This window comes from Cynocephalus volans, chromosome 13 (genome assembly GCF_027409185.1).
Source record: "Cynocephalus volans isolate mCynVol1 chromosome 13, mCynVol1.pri, whole genome shotgun sequence".
NCBI classification, from domain to species: domain Eukaryota; kingdom Metazoa; phylum Chordata; class Mammalia; order Dermoptera; family Cynocephalidae; genus Cynocephalus; species Cynocephalus volans.
This window is the reverse complement of record NC_084472.1, coordinates 52,613,240-52,634,228: the sequence shown is the minus strand read 5'-3', so window position 1 is coordinate 52,634,228 and position 20,989 is coordinate 52,613,240. Positions and strand designations below refer to the sequence as shown.

Genomic DNA, 20,989 nt, shown 5'->3' with positions numbered 1-20,989 from the left:
GAAGGAAATAGATGAGAAGTGTAATCATTTGATGAAAAGTCTAAATCTAAAATATGTTTTTAAAAATTATAGTTTAACTTTTTGGCTTGTGACTGCTTTTAATGAAGCTGTAAGTGCTACTCAGTAAAATAATTCAGTTCTTTGCAGGGTACATAATGGGTAGGAACAGGGGTTCTTGTTCAGATGGCACTGGCGTTGCCATTCCTGAGTATAGGATCTCAGGCAGCTTACTTACCTCACCAAGCCTCATCTCCAAATGGGAATGATAATAGAACCCAACTCCCAGGATCCCGGGTGAAAATTAAGTAAGAGGATCGTGAAAGGCATTGGCATGGTATGTGGTTATATGGCAAAAATTACATAAATGTGAGCTTTTTTTTTTTGGCGCCTTGCCGGTGTGAGGATCTGAACCCTTGACTTGGTGTTATGACACTGCTCTCTAACTAACTGAGCTAACAAGCCAGCCTCTCATAAATGTGAGCTTTTATTATTATTCATCGTTGGCATAGGGTTCATGACCCGATACAAATTAAAAATGTACTTCAAACCTTTCTGTTAAAGAATCATGTACAAATGAGACATTTGAACTGTTGTACATGCTAATTTAATGAATTTTCCTGTTTAAAACATCCAGTTTCACTGTCTTTTCATAGTTCTCCCCAGAGTGTTCACTGGGCAGCCGCTCTGAGGGTAGACCAGGCTAGGCCAGTGAGTCGTGCATTTTGGGCTCACCCTGGCCAGATGTGGTACCCACCAGATGTGCTGCTTAACCTCAGAGAGACTCCTTCCCCTCCCTGCATCCTGCCAGGACAGCCAGCTGTAGCGTGAAGCCCACCCTGCCAGACAAGTGTCTTTCGTGAGCACTGTTGGTTCCTCAGGATAGGCCCAGTTAGAGAGTGCATTGCCGTTCTTTGTGAAATATGTGTTTACAGGCCGTCTTTGGAAACCACTTAGAAAGCATTATCTGTTCTTTCCAGAGTATTTTACTCTCTTTTGCTTTCATATGTGGTCATCCACCCTGACTTTATCTGCAAGGGCGGCCTCTCCACCTCTTAGTCTACACTATTTGAGGATCTCCCAGACCCCAGGTATTTGGCCTGCAACTTCCAAATACTGGACAGGTGAAAAGAAAATGTGAGAAGCTGGCTGACTTGCAGCATTGGGAGATCTTAGTAGGTAATCTGATAATTGTATTGCCTCAAAAATAGATTAGAAAGTAATTTTCACTTGCTTGCTACACCTCAGCTCAGATCACCAAGAGTGGCTTTGCAATGGACTTGATGGTATTGTGGTAGTTGGCAGTTTTAGCATGAAGCACATAATCTTTGAGCAATCAGTCATTTGGAGTTTGCTTACAGGGTCACGTTCTCTGGTGGGTTTTAACTGCAATTCACCATATTTTATGCAAGAGAGCATAAGATTGGTGGCCTAGCAGCAACAGAGAGCTGAAAATGATTTCGTTTGTACCCCTTCCTTCCTCTTTTTGCAGTCCCCAACCAGAGAATACTGAATCAGACCATCTTTCCCATGCACGTACTGCTTCTCTCACTTAATGACATCCTGCTCTGTCCTTGGTAACGTGTTCTGTTATTTCATAATCCTTGAGTCAGATTATGAGAAATGTCATTCATGTATCTACCCATGTGTATATGTGATAAATTCCTCATCTTTTCCTTCACTTTGGCTTAAATGTTTCTTGTGGCAATTTCGTGTCACTTTCTTCGTTGCAGCCCCTGCTAATGTTTTGGACAGTAGCATCATGTTGGCTTTATTATTACTCAACATTTATGTAGTGTATTCTCAGTGTCATCCCTGAGTACAAGTTATGTGTGATCCTATGAAAAGGCAAGGAAACAAGATCTGGTGACTTTAAGAAACATTTAGTTTTATGATTTTATAAATACCTGAGAAATTGTATGATGTGGATACTTTTGAAAGACAGGAAAGAAAGATGCAGGAGGATAAAGGAGAAGATAGAAGAGGGATCTGGTGAAGCAACAGGGGAAAGAACAGAGAGATGTGCAGCAGACTGGGGGCATTTAGGTGCCAAGAACAATTCCTTTAAATCCCACTTGGTGCCTCCAACTTAGGCAGTTGTGTGTGTGTGTGTGTGTGTGATAAGAATCATTTGAATTATTTGTTACCAGTGAACTTTTATCATGTTTCCCAGAGCTTTTTCATCGTTTATATAAAAAATAGGTGACCTGGGGTCTATGGGACCCGGGTGATGGGAGCGGGCTGCGTTGGGGGACCCAGGTTCTAATTCCAGATTGACCACCTGCTAGGTGTGCCTTTGGGCAGGTCAGTTAACCTTCAGAGTCTCTGTTTCCTTGTCTGAAAAATGGCATTTAAATGAGGGAAAAAAAAATAATGCAAAGTGTCTACCATATGTTTAGTATGTAAAAGGAAGTTACACTTTAAGAATGAATATTTTTTCTTTCCTCCCTTCTTTTGAGTCTCTCTTATCCTGGCCAAGAACAGAGAATTAGGAACAGATGCTAGAATTTTAAAAACCACGTGCTAAGTAAAGTTTTGTGGGTGGGGATGTTGATCCCAGAAAATACTAATTAAAAGTTGACATGCCAGCTGCAGATTGGATAAGATACAAGGAATATTCTAAAGTTGTCCACATTATCAGCATTGTAGGAAATTAGGTTCTTTGTTTATGTTTGGTGTCTCCTAGGAATCTATATAAAGATGAATCTTTTCTTCTTTTCACATGTGCATCCTCTTAGCTCCTCACAAATACTATATTGGATTCCGGTATGTCCATCCTTTGACAGAAGAAGCAATTGAAGAGATGGAGGGAGACGGCGTGGAGAGGGCCATTGCTTTCACGCAGTACCCACAGTACAGCTGCTCCACCACGGGTGAGGGCGTCTCTTTGATAATGGGAGGGGGTATTGCCCTGGCAAAAACCCCAGGGAGTCCGAGCTCTGAAGGAAAGGATGAGTCACTTGCAATTTGAATGGCAAATCCAGCATGTCTCCTTTAAACATAAGAGTTCAGGTCAGTCCATTTGAGATCTCATGGTTCACCTGTCCCCTGAGTTATTGGCCAGTCGGTTGAGAATTACAAATGGTGAGTGGAAGGTGGCGGCTGCGAGCGTTCAGTGCTTCAGTGCAGTTGTGTAATGGATCAGGAATGAACCTGAAGCCACTTTCTAGGTTTGTGTAATAAGCTTTGTTTTTATGGCTACCCTGATTTTCTTATTAATATAGCAAAGGTGATAGCTGTTTCCATTTTGAAAGCTCATATAACATGGGAAATATAACATGGGTATTTTTGTTGTTGTTGTTGTGCTTCAGTTATGGGTTGGTTGCTGGTTAAACTAAGGCCCTGCTTGGGGTTCCCTTTGCAAACTTCTCTCAGTGTTCTTGATTTTGGAAAATGTGACTTCTTGTTATTTCCTGTATATTTAATTGAAGCTGGAGTGTAGTCTATGTTTGGCAAACTCTGTATCATGCATTGTAGGCAAAGCTTCTGCTGTCACCCACAAATACATCTGTTTGCATTCGATTTCAAGGATTGAGGTCAGCACATTTTTACTCCCAAATTGCTTTTGACTATTAATGCATATTATTTCTGTAACTATGAAGAGAAACAAAATGCTACTGGAATAAATATTCACAGCTTGTTGTGTGCCTTAAATATTTGTTCAGAATACCTACTAAAGTGCCTGAGTTCTCAGACACCCTCAAGGGTTTGAGTTGTGATTTCTTTTGGAAAACTACCTCTACTACTTCAAAATACCTGGTAATATATTATTGTAGAGTGAGTTGGATTTTATGAAATTTTAAGCTATATTTTTGCCTAGCTTTAAAAAAAATCCCTCAACATATAAATGTCTGCTTTCAAAATTAGATAAGTTAAGAAGCTTGTTATTTATAGGACAAAGGATTGACTCCTGTTTTTATTCACAGCTCTGGTAATGTGTTCAGAACTTCAATGTGTGCTCAGCTTTTCTCTAGTGTATCTCATATATAAGGATGGGTACATCTTCACTTCCCAGCGGTGGAAGCCTTTGGGAAGCACATTTATTCTTTGAGGCCATCGAGAGTCATTCATCTATTGTGTCTATAATGTGGCAGAGCCAGTGTGTTCTGTGTGCCAATCACAAGCACATTTATCAGTTGTATTTCTCTTTCTTAATTACTTCTTCTGGTAGTTTATTAAATGTTTTTGAGTGATCTGGAAGAGCTAATGTAGTTTCCAGTATCCCTTTTGCACATCTGAAAATGGTATCCACCTGTCACTGTGTTTTTTGATGTGGATATGGTGGTGACTACTTTGTGATTCCTGGAGAGATGGTTTTTGAACCTTGAATGGACTCAATTTGTGTTCTTCTGATTCACTGTATTCTATTCACCAAAACTGAACCCTTTTATTTTTTTGAAAGTTGAGTCTTAGCCTAAGAGTATATTTGATTTAAAATATGGCTGTTTCCTGACTAGCATTTTTAATTGGAAACCTAACTGACTAATAGTTCTTAGAGAACTCAGTGGATTGGTGATGAGAGGAATGGGGATGTTTTGGGACTTGTTGTATGTTTAGACTGAGGAAGAGGCCCTGTGTTAAGACTGGGTGTGTAGGATTAAGTTTGGGTCCCAATGCCAGCTTTCCTACGCCTGGGAAAAGTTGCATTGGGTTGGCACCATCTACCTTCCTTTAGGCTTTAAATTTTTATGATTTCCATCCCTCACTTAGAAATACAAGTTTTGTTAGATTACTTGTAAGCTAGGGAATGATGATAATTTTGTAGAAGCAGATGAAAATAGAGTACTCATAGAAACTTCAATAAGCTGCTCTCCTTATTCTGAAGCCATTAAAAAGGATGGTTATAAAGCTTTTATTGTAACATGGAAAATATTTATTTCATAATGTTAAGTAAAAATGCTATAAATACTCAGTATGCAGAATTGCATGTGTACTAAAATTACATCTTTGTAGAATGAAACAGCTATAAAGAAAAATAGCTGAAAAGACCTATGCTAGAATAAAACAATGGCATTAGCATGCTGGGATAATGGTGGTTTCTTTTTTCCTTTCCTCTCACCCCCTACATTTTCTGTAATGGGGTTGATTACCTTCATAACTAAAAAAAAATTAACATGCTTTCAATTGTAAGACTTGGCCCCGTGCAAATGACGACTGCTTATGTTTCATAAATCCATGGCCATTGTGTTTCTCACTAGCAATGGCCTTAATAATCTTTGGAAGTCTGTTGAAATTGATTGCTTTTTAGTGATCTTCATTTGCAGGGTAGTTCAATCTATATACATTTTAGAGTATTGAAATAATCATAATTAGACTGGCTCAGTATATAAGCAGTTACCTACTTTAAACTTATATAGACTGGCTTTACTAGTTTGTTTTTCATTTTCACTGTAACCAACCTGCATCTACTAAGTGGTCCCCTTTATATTTCAGGCAGCAGCTTAAATGCCATTTACAGATACTATAATGAAGTGGGACGAAAGCCTAGGATGAAGTGGAGCACTATTGACAGGTGGCCCACACATCCGCTCCTCATCCAGGTAAGCCAGTGACTACCAGCACCCTCTGTCACCCCACATCTGGTGTGAATTAGGTTCTTGTCCCTGCTTGGTTTGTGGGTATTCTTCTGAGCCTTACCATTCTTTTGCTTTAGTTGTGTTCTGGGGATTTAAAGAAAGCATTAGATGCTTGATTTATTATGAAAAGAGTAAATAAATTTAAACATTAAAATGGTTAGACTCTTTTCTTTCTTCAGATTAATGCTGTTAGTCCCAAACCATAACAAAGTTATGTATTTTGAATTTTGTGTTTCTCAGTGATTGGAAGAATGTTAAGGATTGCACATGGCGTTTCAGCTAATTTACATTCATAGATTGAATGACCAATAAATTAAATTGTTTTCTAAATTTTTTTAAATGTCAAAAGATTTAAAAATTTAAAGATCATGTTTGAGACATGAAAATAAATTTAACCTTTCAATTGAGAAAGTTTCAAATATTAAAAGAAATTTCAAATGTTTCATGTATCATTTATATTTATAATATTTATTTTACCAGATGCTTGATTTTAGGAGAATCAGTTCAAACCACAATTCTAAAGCCAATAGCTTGGAATTGGTGTTGTTGTATTCTTTTCTGCCTGTCAAATATGAGCGGGCAGTTATTGCCCCACATCATGCAAGTGTAGTTTTGTTCTGCCAGTAGAAGTTTCTGAGTTTGAATTATTTTAGGCAGGAGAAATATAAGTGATTTAGATTTCATGCAGTTTATTTTCCATTCCTGAGTTCTGGCAAAATACCCTGTTAACAGCTTCTGAAAAAGCCTCGTGTCACTTAAAATCAGTAACCACTAGATGGTGCTAGACATCATTAAAATCAGGCCAGCTCTCCCCAGAGCTGACACTGTTCCTTGGGCATGTGGAGGGTTAACAGTTGGGTTGAGTTTTAAGTAAAAAGTAAAAAGAAGGGGCCCACCATGCCTTACACCTGTGGTCTCCGTGTGCCCCACCCCCACCACCGTTTTGTGTTTGCGGTGCTGCTGCATCCACCCAGCACTGTGTGCAGCACTGGCGTCTCCTGACTCTTTCGCTGTTGGAGGCCCATGACTGGGAAGGAGGGGTGTTTCAGGTCAGCACTGACATGTGGTAGCAGGGAACAGAGGGATCTGCATAGCATCTGCCTGCCCTGATCGAGTGAGTAATTAGATTTGCATTAAAATTCAGCCCTTTGAAAAGGAGGGAAGTAGAAAGATGGAAAGGTCTCTTAACTGAGGAAGTCTCTGTTCATAAAATGAAAGGGAATTTTAGAGGCATTTATCTGCCCTCCTAGATGGTGCGATTGAAGGCTCTGAGAGCCGCCGTGCCTCTTTCATTCTGCAGAGGACTGTGCATAGAAAATACCGCAGATGGGATTTAGGTGATTTGTACTTGCCCACGGCTCCTCAGTTTTGAAGATGGCTTAAGGACTGTTGTAAACCATCACGGATTGTGTTTTTACTTGCAGTTTTGCAAGTTGAGAAAAGGAAAAGCACTAAACTCTGGATAAGATATGACATTTTTTTTTTAAATGAAAAAACAAAACTAAAATCCTAAACTAAATTAAAACTAAAAATATAGTTAAAAACTAAAAATATTGTTTTTAATCCACACTTCTACTGGTTATAGGCAGTAATGACTCAAAATAGTCGTTTTATTACTATTAGCTCTAACGTTGCTATTTATCTAGCTGTTGGAGAAATTGGGGTCAATTTATGTTCTAGGCTTCTGTAAACTTTGCAGTGGGCCTCCTTATTTAGGTTTTTGTTCAGCAACAACAAAAGATCCTTTCCTGAATATCCTTTGTTTCCAAACATTGCAAAGACCATTAGAAAACATTATTTTGTTTGTATCTAATCCCATCACATTTACCCTATAGGTAAATTATACATTCTGAAAAGGGTACTTAACTTTAGGCACCATTTTCTGCCTTAGGGCATTTATTTACCAAATTTTGAGGGTTCTGGAAAGATTAGTAATATCTCGGAAGTTATTAGGGAGTAGATTGCTTGTCCTATTGTACCGACTGACCACTGATATAGCAGAATACCAGCAAGTGTAGGTTTGCATGGTTCTGGTAAATTGTCTTTTATGATATTTTAAAAACCTTTTTATTTGGAAGTAATTTCAGACATGCAGAAAAATTACAAGATTAAGAACAGTATAAGGAAATCTCATCTACTCTACCTTATTTATGTATTATTAACATTTATCCCAAGTGCTTTATCATTTGTGTGCTCTGTGTGTGTCTATAATATTTTTTTCTGAATTACTTGAGAGTAAGTTATATATTTCACCACTCACTACACCTAAATACTTGAGTGTGTATTTCCTAAAATCACGGAAATTCTCTTATATATCCACAATGCAACATTCAGCTTCAGTAAATTTAACATGGATATTTTTATCTAATTTACATTCCTATTCCAATTTTGTCAGTTGACCCATTCATGTTCTTTGTAGCATTTTAAAAAACAAATTAAATGATAAAGAATGACTAAAGTGTGAGATGAAAGAAAGCCTCTCGGATCTGGTGTTTCAGCACCTGTCGAAGTGAATCAGAAAGCACCGACTCGACAAAGGGAGTTCACTGATCTGGTGGACAGAGATTTGGGGGAGGAGGCGGGACCCATGTTCCAGCCCAAGCTCCACAGATGTGACTGAGTGGGCCCCCACTTCCACTCCGTCTTTTCTCCCCTCTGTGAATTTAATGTGGGTTATACAACCTGTCATCTGTTGTTACGAAGGTTGTTACAAAGATTGACTTAATGAGGATATTGGGCTCAGAAGGAAAATGTCATAAAAAATAGAATATTTTCTCATTTCTTTACTATTTCTGGCTAATGTATTTTAATGTGATATGCCTGAAAGCCAAACTAAGGAAGATTTAGAAAGACCCTGTAAGCTGTTTTCCTGCTAACAGAGCAAATGAGAGGTCTTAAAACAACTTCTTCCCATCTGTGTTTCCTTTCCATCTGGAAGTGTGCCCTGTTCTTCCCGAGGGAAAGCAGATCCACAGCATTCATTTGCAGTGAGCCATTAGCAAGCTTTAGAAGTTTCCCATCAAATTCCCTAGGCCCCTGAAACCGTTATGATCCATTTTGATGATGAACCAAAGCAAAGAGACAGTATTGTTTGCAATTTTTAAAAAAGGAGAGTTCCAATTTTTGAGGGTTGCTCTGAGATTTTTGGTCTAGCTCTCGTTTTAAAAATATTTTTCTTTTCTTCTTTTCTTGGTATTCCCACAGTGCTTTGCAGACCACATTCTGAAAGAACTGGACCATTTTCCACTTGAGAAGAGAAGCGAGGTGGTCATTCTGTTTTCTGCTCACTCACTGCCAATGTCTGTAAGTAAGAACATTTGGTGGATGAGACCTCGTGGTGGAGGATTGGGTTGTTTCATTTTCTAATTGTGTAAAATGAACCCAGTTTCCATTATGTCCTAAGCCCAGTGGAAGAATTAATTCTAAAATCCCAGACTTAACTCGGTGCTAACTTTAATAGACTCATTTCTTGAAACCATATAATATTGTAAATAGATCTTTTCTTAATAATCCTCTTTAAAATGATAACATGAAGACATTTTCATGTATGAGAATTTCCAATCAGTAGGACAGTTAAAAGAAGACTGCGTTTGATGGCCCTGTTGAAGGTATTCAGCCTGATGTTTCAGTGTGTTGATTTTACAGTCTCCATTCAGACTAAGCACTCTCGATCCCATTCTTTCGTCCTCAAGACATGGTAGAGGCTGTTTGAATTCCAGGAAGCAATTACAGTTGTCAGCTAAGACTGTGAACTACATTTTGGCAAGTGAATATAGAGTGAATCAAGTTGTGATCTGGTTGCTTCTTAGTTCATCATATTATACTAGGTTGTTCATTAAAATACTGCTATCTGTGCCATAGATGTTGCATTTTTGGAAGCAAGAGAGATCAGGCTAGTGTGCTGTATGATATGTGGAAGTGCTTGGAATAAGTAACCAGTTTCATCAGCTCTGAACTAGCATTGTGTCCTAAAAACATTGCTGTCCGAGCCAGAGAGGTGGACAGTTACATTTTCTTAGGCATTAAAGTTTTAACTCCATGATTAATGGAGTCAACCTGGATGGCCGGGGCCACTCTTCTAACTGGTCCTTGCCGCCACCTGGTGGCCATCAGGGTCAAGACCTTTGCAGTTTTTCCACTCCCGCCGCTCAACCGGGCAGCTGCCGTTTCAGCAGGAGGTGGCCCTGGAGATAAATTTCTCTCTTCTGGAAGCCTGCCTATTTTATTTTAACAGGTTCCTGTTCTCTTTTCTGGTGTCACGCAGCTTCTCTTCACATGTTTGTCCTCTGCCCTGCCCTCGTCCTATGTGTGATGAGACCATATCTGAAATACCACAAGGGAAGCTCTTAAATCGGGCCAGGAGGAAACGCATTTTTATGCATGAACGCTACAAGGTGCCCCCTCGCCTCCTCTCACCCTGGGATCACGTCCCTTTCTTTTTCTCAGGGACTGAGCATTTTGCTTCCAGGTTATTTTGCTGCCTGAGAGTCCTGTGTGAGACTGAGGAATGCCACAAAGTCGTGAGGATAAGACGGGTGGGGAAGATAATGGGATTGTCGAGGAGGAAAACTGATCTAGCAAGTTCTTCTTTTCCCTTACATTCACTTCTAATGATGTTTTGAACTTTTTATTTTAAAATAATGTTTGGACTTGTAGAAAAATAACTAAAACAGTACAGAGCACCCATATACCCTCTACTCAGCTGCTCCTGATGTTAACATCTCACATAACCATGGTCCAGTTATCAAAACTAAGAAATCAGTATTGGTATAATACTGTTAACTAAGCTCCAGGCTTTATTTGGATTTCACCCGTTTTTCCACAAATATCCTTTTTCTGTCCCCGGATCCAATCCAAGATCACATGCTGCATCAAGTCATTATGTCTCCTCAGTACCCTTCAATCTATGACAATTTCTCATGCTTTCCTTGTCTTTCATTACCTTGATATTTTTGGAGAGTTATTTTGCAGAATGTCAGTTATTTCGTGGCGTGTTCCTCCATTTGGATTTGTCTGATGTTTTCCCATCATTAGATGTGGTTATGCAATATCACCAAGAGCACCACAGGGGTGAAATCCCTTCTCAGTGTGTCATAGCAGGGGGTCCATGATGTCAATACGTTTTACTGCTGGTGATGTGATCCCTGGTCACTTGTTTAAGGTGGTGTCTGCTGGATTTGACCATTGTAAAATTAACATTTTGCTCTTCGTAATTGCAAATATCTTGGAGGAGGTACTTTGACGTTATGTGAATATTTTGTGGTTCCTCTGACTATTGCCACTAATTTTAGCATCCACCAGTGGATCTTGTCTGTAGCAATTATCGCATTGCTGTCTTAATGATAACTTTGTATTTCCTTTATTCCTTCTACATTTAAGCTTCTAATGTCTTTTTTTTTTTTTTTTTTTTTGGTGGCTGGCCAGTAGGGAGATCTGAACTCTTGACCTTGGAGTTATCAGAACCAGGCTGTAACCAAGTGAGCTAACCAGCCAGCCCCTGAAGGCTTTTTAACTAACCACTAGTAATATCATAAAATAGTACGTCAGTATTTCATTTCAACAATATTTATTGAGCACCTGCTATATTTCAGGCACCATTCCATCTACTCTTATAGGATATGAGCACGAAGAAAACAGACAACCTTTGTCCTCAGCGAGTAGGGGGAAAAGATAAACATAATACAGAAGAAAATAGTATGGTAGATTAGGAGGTCAGAGATGTTATAGGAAAAAATAAAGTAGGGTAAGGGGGTTAAGGAGTCAGCACATAACTAAATATTAAAGCAGTTAAAATAAAATTTGAACTGATCATTTTCAAAAGCATTAATAAGCTGTTCTGTCAGGAACATGTACCAAACATTTGCTGTACCTAAAGCATTTACAGTCCATTGTTATGGGAAGAAAAAAAGAAGTAGAAGGCACAGGTCATGTTCTTGAGGGGCCTGTGATCTGAAGCTATAGGTTCCTTCTTTCCTCCTCATATTCCACTAGTGTTTACCATAAATTCAGCAATTCTATACAATGTCCATACATCACTCTTTCTATTCCTGTTTTAAAATCAACTGCTCATGTGACTACCATGGTAGAAATTCCCATCCCACATTGACTCTTCCTGCCCAGCTGTCTGTGTCATTTCCCTATTTCAGATGGGGGGTAGGGTGGGAAGAGAACTGTCCTCCATAGTTAGACCTTGCCATTTTCCAATAAATAACATGGAACACAGAATTTTACATCTTCTCAGGGACCTTAGAGATGATTGAGTACAGTGGAAGAAATTGAACCAAGGAAGTTTGGCAATTGAGCTCAAATCATATTGTCATTACTGCAAGAGACAGAAAGGGAGGGCTCTGGTGCAGGGCTCACACTATGTCACCATACAGTCAGAGGCTCTCAAAGCCCTTCACAGTGTTGGAGACTGAACACCCATTGTCTCTCTGCTGCAGGTGGTCAACAGAGGGGACCCCTATCCTCAGGAGGTAGGTGCCACTGTCCAAAAAGTCATGGAAAGGCTGAGTTACTCCAACCCTTACCGACTGGTCTGGCAGTCCAAGGTAGGTGACTTCTACACATTTGCGGGCAGTCAGCTCTTTTGAAAAAGTCTGTTTTAGAACTGGGTTATGAAATGATTATATTTGGCTCTTTCACATAGGCCATTTTGAAACCTGATTGCTCACCACAGGCAAAAAGAACTCTGTAAGCAAGACAGAAAGGGGAAATCAAGTGACTAGTTGAGTTCCATTGGTTTAATACTTTATTTTTAGTTTTAATGACAGAAGCTGTTATTTATTTATATTGGGCCAACTTTTAGAAGGGTTCAAATTTCGATGTGGAAATACCAAAACCCATTCAAGCAGGGTTAAAGGGTGGCTGTCTCCCTTAACAGGCAGGTGTGTGTGCCCAGGGTGGGGGTGGTGGGTGTGCTACAGACAAGTCAGGAGAAATGATCCATTTACACATTCATCTTCCTTTCTCGTAGGTTGGTCCAATGTCCTGGTTGGGTCCTCAAACAGATGAGGCTATCAAAGGGCTTTGTCAGAGGGGGAGGAAGAATATCCTTTTGGTACCAATAGCATTTACCAGTGATCACATTGAAACGCTGTATGAATTGGATATCGAGTACTCTCAAGTTTTAGCCAATGAGGTAAATGCTCCCCTCTAGTTTATTAATCCCACCATGATTTGTTTTCAAAGGGAACTTTCTCTACAGCCATCTAATTGTATCATTCAAAAATATTGTTTACCATATATGTCTGCATTTATTCCATCCTCCTTGTTCTGAGTAATACTTCATCTGAGTAATAACCTCAACACATCAAGTTGATTTCACATCATCAGTGGGAGAGAACATTTGTACCTTTGTTAAACCAGGTGGCCCAGGGATCACTGTGGCCAACATCATTTTTAGTTCAGGTTACTGTACCACTTGAAAGAAATAACAACTCCATTTCTTTAAGAAAAAAGAATTGTATTTCTCACCAATTCTAAGGAAAAAATTTTATTGTTCCATAATTCCTTTTCTTTGCCTAATAGTATCCTTTACTTGGGCTATTCCACTGCTGTTTCTCATGGGTTTCAAGGCGTATAGGAGACATCATTTCAGAGAAGAGTGTGGAATGAACATGGAAATAGTGTGTGCTGCAATTTCCTTGAGCCCTTCATGCACTCACTTAATTAGCTGTTTTCTCCCATGTTGTGATCAATCTGATTATTGAAATGACAAATACCAACCTTGGTGTCTTGCAATGTAAGATGGATGTGAATTGTCATTCAGGGTGGAGAGAAACTATTGTTCACCTGTCTCGTGGCTCCTGCAGGCTGGCCTGAAACCTGCATCTGATTTATAGCTTTGTTTTTGTGGGAAGTGTGGAAGCGTTGGGACCCAGGAAGCCCATTCCTCCCTCTCATCTGCCAGAACTCCTGGCGGCCTGGCCTTGCGGGATACTTCACCCTCTCTGGGACCAGGTGGCAGGTGTAGGGCAGGGTGGGGGCAGAACATGAGCCAGCACCTGACTCCCCCTGGGTTTTGTATGTCCATGCTGGTCATCAATCAAACATAGCTGAAGTTAGTACCTAAATTACTTGTCAGTAGTTCTGATAAAGGATTTGTGGGTGAGTTGTAATTGGCTAAGATGAGGTTGCAGCATTGTCTGTGGATTTCATTTAATGATGTCCACCATGACCTTGGCTAATTGTGAACTTGCTAAAACGTCTTCTGTGAAAGTGTGGTTTATACCAGGGTGTTTGAAAAATGCAGTTTTGTCTATTGAATGACAATTCACATTTATTCATATTACTAAACCAAGGTTATTCTTTAGTAATCAAATGGATTACTAGTGACTAATAAATTATTCCATCTAAGGAGTAAGGAAAAGCATCTAGCTACAATTTATTTCATTATTTTGATGGGAGAATATAGTATGTATAAAACAACTAACTTACTTTAAAAAGCTATTTGGATTTTTTCCAAAATAGGAATTATTGTTTTTTGATAACAAAAATAATAATGATCTCAGACAGTTCAGAGAAGTAAACATAGAAAGTAGAATGCACTCACAATCTTATTCCTCAGAGATAACATCTGTTAATATTTTGAAAAAAATTGGTCCCTTTTTTCTTCTAAATGTGTATATGTTAATAAAAATGGTATTCTCCTACACATTTAACAAAAATGGTATCTTATTCTGTTTTGTAATCTCCTTTTTTTTCTCTTAAGGATATATTATCAATCCAGATCAATAAATATAATTAAATCTATATACTTATTTGTAACAGATCCCTGATTAGTATTCATTTAAGATATTTCTAATTTTTTACTATCATACACCACTCTGTAATAAATATTTTGTGTTTCATTTTTCCAATTATTTTCTTAGGAGAAATTCTTAGAAATGGCATTTCGATATTGATACATATTTTCCTGGATTGCTCTCTAGAGATCTATCTGTTGGCTCTCCCATCCACAGATTCAGAGAATGCCCTTTGCCAACGCTGGTTATTCCACAGTTACTGACTTTTGTGTGAACTTTAGTTTAAGTTGAGAACTATGTGTTTGCTAAATCTCAACATTTTCCCCATACCAGCCTCCTGATATTAATACTAATCAAAAAGATAAAGCAGCTGAAAAGCTAGCAGCAGGAAAGGGAAAGAGAAGATCCTAACTACCTGAGTAAATCATAATGAGATAGTTATTTGGGGGATAATTAACTGGAGCAGAGGTGGTACTGAAATAATCCTCACATTTTTTGTCCAGATTTTTCTCTGTAAGAATACATTAAAAACCCAACTCTGAATTGCATCCAATCTAGGTCCACTATACATTTTATAGTCCATAAATTAATTTACTGTATTTTAGTACTTGGGATCAAAACCATTACAAAAATTTAGTTAAATGAAGCAATATTCTACTTAGAGTCTGTAAAAATATGCATTAGAAAAGTAGAATAAAAAAAGAATGATTTAAATTGCTTGAGAATTCATCAATTATAACCTCAAAAATTGTTTGGAGACAAACCATCTGTGGAAAGGTGTAATGGGGTGGGGGAAGGACATAGAAATTTAAGAGCAATTGATGATAATAGAATCATATAGCTGGCCCCATAACTATTTTTCATGCATGAACACTTGAAGTCAGACTTTGGTTGTGTATGTATATCTGTGTGTGTTTATTTATTTATTTTTGTAGCAGTCAGTTGCTTTAAAAACAAAAAAACAAAGAACAAAAGGAAAATAAATGTCTGTGTTTTTTCCTCCCTTTTCTCATTTGATTCAGTGTGGAGTTGAAAACATCAGAAGAGCAGAGTCTCTTAATGGAAATCCATTGTTCTCTAAGGTATCTACAGTGTTACAACCATTTTAGTAGAACATACTGAGAGTAATCCTCTGAGAAACTTGCAGAATATTGGTTTTCTCACATATTAGAACATTTGGAGTTCCAATTAATTACAAAAGTAAAATTGAATTCTTTATCTACTCACTCTTTTTTCCTTAGATACCCCCCAATTTTCTTATTTCTACCCACTTGTAACTATGTCTAATTTAAAACCTACTTTTCAGAGAGAAGGTTCAGGGGGTGGGGTAAGAGGATTTCACTTTCTGTAAGCTGAGGATTCTCAGGAAAGGAAGATATTGTAGAATTTGATTCACAACTCCGATTCAAAGAAACCCCAAACAAGAGTGACTGATTATCTGGGCAGATGGGTGGGAGGACTGTTGGCTGCTGCTGACTGTTCTTGTCTGTCTACAGGCCCTGGCTGACTTGGTGTCCTCGCATATCCAGTCTAATGAGCTGTGCTCCACACAGTTGACGCTGAGCTGTCCTCTCTGCGTAAACCCTGTCTGCAGGAAGACTAAATCCTTTTTCACCAGCCAGCAGCTGTGACCTCCGCCTGAAGACCACATGGGATTAGGCAAATGCCCAACTTTCAGATACCCCCAATGGGGAGGGGGACATTAGAGATCAAGGAGCAAAGCCACATTAGTACATGTGCCAGCCTTTAGGCACAAATTTCATGATTTCTTGAGGAGCTGACTCTGAAATCCTTATTGAGGGATTTCTATTTTTATATACCTGTACAGTAAGCATTTATATTCCCTCTGTCTGGGTGAAGTTACTAGTTTGGAATGTCCACGAGGACATTAAAAAAATGAACTTTAAAAATTTATTTTATGAGATGCACATCTATTTTAAATACAGATTTTGGTTTTATTGCCCAAAAAACCTCCTGAAAGGGTATGGAGAGTCCCCTGTGTGTGCTGTCACGATGAATGAGATCTGTTTACAGTTCCATGCATATAGTTGTAGTTCTTTAAATGAACATAGTTGGGTATATGAAATGTAATTTGAAAGAGAAATGTTACCTGGTCTTTCCCCACGCCTGTGGGTTGCAGAATGGCAGTGAGGTAGTTTGGTTACCTACAATGTCTGCTTTTGTCAGTGAGGCCACCATCAATTGTCGTTTTGGCATTTGTGAATGGGTCTCACTTTCCTCACCATAAAACTGAATCAAGTACAGATTTCAGAAGTGCTCTGAGATTCCCCAGGCACACAAGGCTAATAAACTTGTAGAAAGCCAGCGTTAGTTATCCATGCCTTGGTAGGAGTCAGTGGTGCCACAGGGAAGGGGTTCCCGCTGCTTTCTGTCTCCAGGGACAGCACTGCTGGGAAGTGCTAATGTCTTTAAATCTCCTCCCGGACTCTAGCAAGCCTTCTCAGCCGGGGCCAGCATCATCTTTATCTTAGCTGAAGTCTCCTTTCTGCACATTTAACAATTATTTTATAAAGCCAACTACATTTTGTAACCTTGAAGTCTTTCTTACTTACAATTTTTTATTATAAAAATTATATAGCCATACAAGAGGACATTAGGAAAAAACAAAAAGGAAAAATAACCACTCCAATGCAACAAATGCTGTCATATTATCTTATTTTATGCCAGTCTTTTCCTGTGGATATATTTAATGCCATTGCCACCTTGAATTTGTGAGTGAAAGGTTGTTCTAAAAATGTAGAAATAATGTTGGATTAGAATCTGATCTTCTATATTTGAATTTAAATGGATTAAAAGATCTCTGATGGATCCATGAGGAAACTGTAATGATCACTTTCTCTTTCCTCCAAGCCCTAAAACTTTGCTCTTCAAAAGAGCATTTCATTTTTTTTTTTTTTTTTAAAGCCATTTCATAAAGTGGAAGTATTAGGGGATTCATAGATTTTCTATATTCAGGATTTGCTGCTAGTAAGTGTTAGGACATCACTGAGGTTTTAACCAGTTTGATTCATGCTGTCTGTTTAATCAAAACTGATCAAAATTAATCAAAATGGTTAAATATGAGGAATTTACATTGTAGTACAGGAAAGAAACACATCATTCACTTTAGTTAATTTGAGGATTCTTCAAAAAGTTCATGGAAGTATTAGCATTATCTTTTAATTCTGTTTTTCCATGAACTTTTTGAAGTACGCTCGTAGTTTTCCTACACTGGCAATGACACTTAAATTTGAGTAAGTGTCTTTTTTTTTCTTTTTCTTTTCAAATTGGCTGTTACATTAGTAGGTTCTGTTGTTTCTGGAGGCATAGATCATTTGGAATTTTCCTCTATCCGTTTCCATTAACCTTTTTGGGGATTAGGTTCAAAGTAGACTTTGAATGGCTGTCGCATAGTGGAGTGACGTCTCTGGGTTAGTGGCATGGCGCTAGAAGGCCGGTTATGCTGGGAACCATTCTCCCTCCTTAAGGAAACTTGCTGTCTGCCTCACTTCAACTGCTTTAGTAGTGAAAATATAATTATTATGGAGATGTTGCAGCAAATTCTAATTCAGAAGTCCTTGCTAGGGCATCTGAAGCCCCTCATTTGCTAAGGAAACTTCAAATCAACAGTGACTGGGCTGTCTGGAATAGTATCCTTGGTACTGAGTTTGGACCAGACTGGCCTTTGTAGTGAGAGGCAAGGGAGGATTTAATGGGATCACTGCCGGTGGTGTTACCTTTGACTGTTATTTATTTTTTGGCCACTGGCCAGTACAGAGATTGGAATGCTTGACCTTCGTGTTATAACACTGCACTCTAACCAACTGAGCTAAGTGACCGGCTCCTTTGACTGTTATTAACTATAGATGGGTAAGGGGTCATATGCGAGGGTAGCATTTGATAGGACAAAATCTTTCTAGAGCTAATAGTCTTTGAGAATTGTTTTCCTATTTGTCCACTTTGAAATACAAATGTTTGCCCTGATAATTAGCAATGAACTGCCAGCAGTTTCTTCAAGCTGAGCTTATGTACAGACCTGGCTTTTAATTGATGAATGAACTTCTGCAGAAAACTTGAAGGGGCCATGTTGATGAGGCAGTTTAGCTTGCCAAGGGGATTATAAGGCCAGGTCCCTGCATGTACAGTGCAGGAAGAGGAGCTCTTCTAGAGAATATGTATTCTTGAACTACTTACTTTTTTAAAATTAAATTTTTGCAATCAAAGAAAATTTGCTTCATATCAGAAGAAATGAACTGCTTCTTAAAAGCCCTTTAAATTATATCAGTGGCATGTTGGTGCTGACTAAATAGTAAAAATCCGTGACTTTTCCTGATAATACCTCAGATATTATCAGGAAAAGATATCTTTGTTCAAGAAATTCGTGAGCAGAATGCAATATTTCTCTACGATTCCACTGAATTTTTTTTTTTATGGCTGAAACTATTTAGACGATGATTATGTAGGTGTGAAGAGAAAGTGGAATTTTCTGCTCCAAATTGCCCAAACTAAGCCTGTCAGAAAGTACATTATATCAACAATCCTAAAGTAATATTTGTGTTTTCAGCCGACCTTAAAAATAAATCTTTCTTTCTCATTTCAGTTTCTTTTTGGGGGAAATACACCGATGTGATGGGATAGGTCTCAGAATGAAGTCACTACGTTTGTTTCTCTGAGCTAATCTGTTCTCATAAATTGGGTATTTAATTCAAAAAACCGTAGTTTAAGGCATGTAAGAACATTTGCTCAATCTTATAGTTCAGGCATGTAAGAGAGCGTTTGATCAATCTGATACCCCTGTGTTTATTCAGACTGTTAATACACTTCCAGGGTGAGCGGATCAGGCTGCTGCCACGCCCTAAGTAGCGCAGTAAGACCTGCACCTGCTCAAAGTGTAGATGGCCACGTGGCACTGGAAGTTCTGGCGGCTCCGCTGGTGACGGGCCGGGGATGTAGCAATGAGCACCTTGCGCAGCTGCAGCGGCAGAGCCAGATTTAAAGCTGGCGGCCTTAAGAACGCATATCCGTGTGTGCACGTGCGCATGTGCGCGCAGGTGCTTACGCCAGGAACCTCTGACCCTTCTTGTGCCTCTCACCTCTTCACCTAGCCTGAAAAATCTTTTTTTCCCCAGACTCCTGAGAATGGCACAGAAACAGGTTTCCCAACAGTAGGTGGGAATGGGAAATTCGTTGTGTTGTCACAAGCTAGGAAAAGAATATTCTGAGTTGACACAAACTAGTGCCCTAAATTCAGATTACTCAGTTTCTCAGTTGTTAATAGCAAGATAGGGATTCCTCAGAGGAAGACAAAAGCTCATCATTTCTTTTATTATTTCTGAAAATTATAAAATTGAAAACATTTAATTAAGGTCGTGCCCTGGAAAGACTTTGCAAATATTGTTCACAGGAGTTTTGTTCTAATTGCCAAATAATTGAGATTCGTTTATAATAAACCACTTGTGCAGTGACTTCTCTCAGTCTAGGTGGCTTTCTGTGACACTCAAATCTCATTTTATAAAAACTAGCATCATAAGGTTTCAGGGTACTTATGTCAATGGATTAAAACTGAACACCGGGATGGCTCAAGAAACCTGAATTATACTTGAATTGTTGCCATTTAAAATATTTATCATGTCATAATTATGTTGAGGTTTCATGCCCTTACCTCCCAGCATTCTTGGTTAATTCAAACAGTGGCACCTGAAAACATGATTTTTTTTTTTTTGCCAGATTTTTTTCCAGCTAGACAGTTGTGTGGTATGGTTATTATCTAACCTTTGCCTTAAAAGTTGTGCTTCTTTTCAGAATGCACTTATTTTGGAGAGTATAAAGTGCAGAGCTATATAGCACCGAGCGAAGTGGCAGGTACCTGCAGGCACTCAAGAGAGATAAATGGATGATGGTGATATTTGTTGAGTGGCACGAATATGATGAGTGATAGCAGGTGGTGCCCTTTAGCTGGACTGCCGCTCCCTGCGTGTGATGAATCCTACAAAAGAAGAGCTCGGGGAAGTGGTTGCCTCTAGAGAGCACATTCATAACATTTTAGGGTCCCAGGAGAAGAAGAAATGCTTTTGCTTTTGATGTGAGAATCTTATTAAGCCTTTCTGCTGGGAAAAGTAAGTGAAAAACAAAGGCACCCCATGATAATCAGTTTCTTACCATACACTTTGATAGTACTGGCCTAGTTTTTAGCTGAAATCATTAACTTCCATTTTTAGTATAACAGCTATTGGCTAAATGAGTCTACAGTAGGACATTAAGATGGATGTTGGAATTAAAAACATTTTTGGAAAAAAGCCTGGTTTGAGCTTTTGTTAATAAGTCCTTGGGCAGGGATCTGGCTCCTGTTTCTGGTTGCTTGCTGTCACTGACGTTTTCGTTTCCAGACATACACTCTTAGGAGCCTGCTCCCGAAATGGGAACACACAGGCCAACTTTCCCCTTCTGGTCTCTCCTGTAGGTAGAAGCTTTTCTTTTTTGTGATGTTAAGAAATAATAAATTTTACCCTGAGAATTCGTGAAGTATTCTGTATTTTTACCTTTTCCTCATTTAAAAAAAAAATTGTATATATGGGATGGAATTGACTGCACAGGGATATTACATGGTGGCTTGCAAGCCAATTGTTAAATTTTCACGTTGTTAAACATCATTAAAATTATACAACTTAC

General features: G+C 38.7%; 1 protein-coding gene across 1 annotated transcript in view; it reads left to right on the top strand.

Moving 5' to 3' along the window:
- The window catches only part of FECH (ferrochelatase), a 36,400-nt gene extending 16,617 nt beyond the window's left edge, over positions 1-19,783 (top strand). Inside the window, exons 5-11 of the mRNA XM_063076973.1 lie at positions 2,736-2,870; positions 5,431-5,537; positions 8,778-8,876; positions 12,017-12,124; positions 12,550-12,714; positions 15,343-15,402; positions 15,817-19,783. Coding sequence (XP_062933043.1) covers positions 2,736-2,870; positions 5,431-5,537; positions 8,778-8,876; positions 12,017-12,124; positions 12,550-12,714; positions 15,343-15,402; positions 15,817-15,951 — 809 coding nt within the window. The 3' untranslated portion in view covers positions 15,952-19,783. The remainder of the gene's footprint in view (positions 1-2,735; positions 2,871-5,430; positions 5,538-8,777; positions 8,877-12,016; positions 12,125-12,549; positions 12,715-15,342; positions 15,403-15,816) is intronic.
- The last annotated feature ends 1,206 nt before the right edge of the window (positions 19,784-20,989 follow it).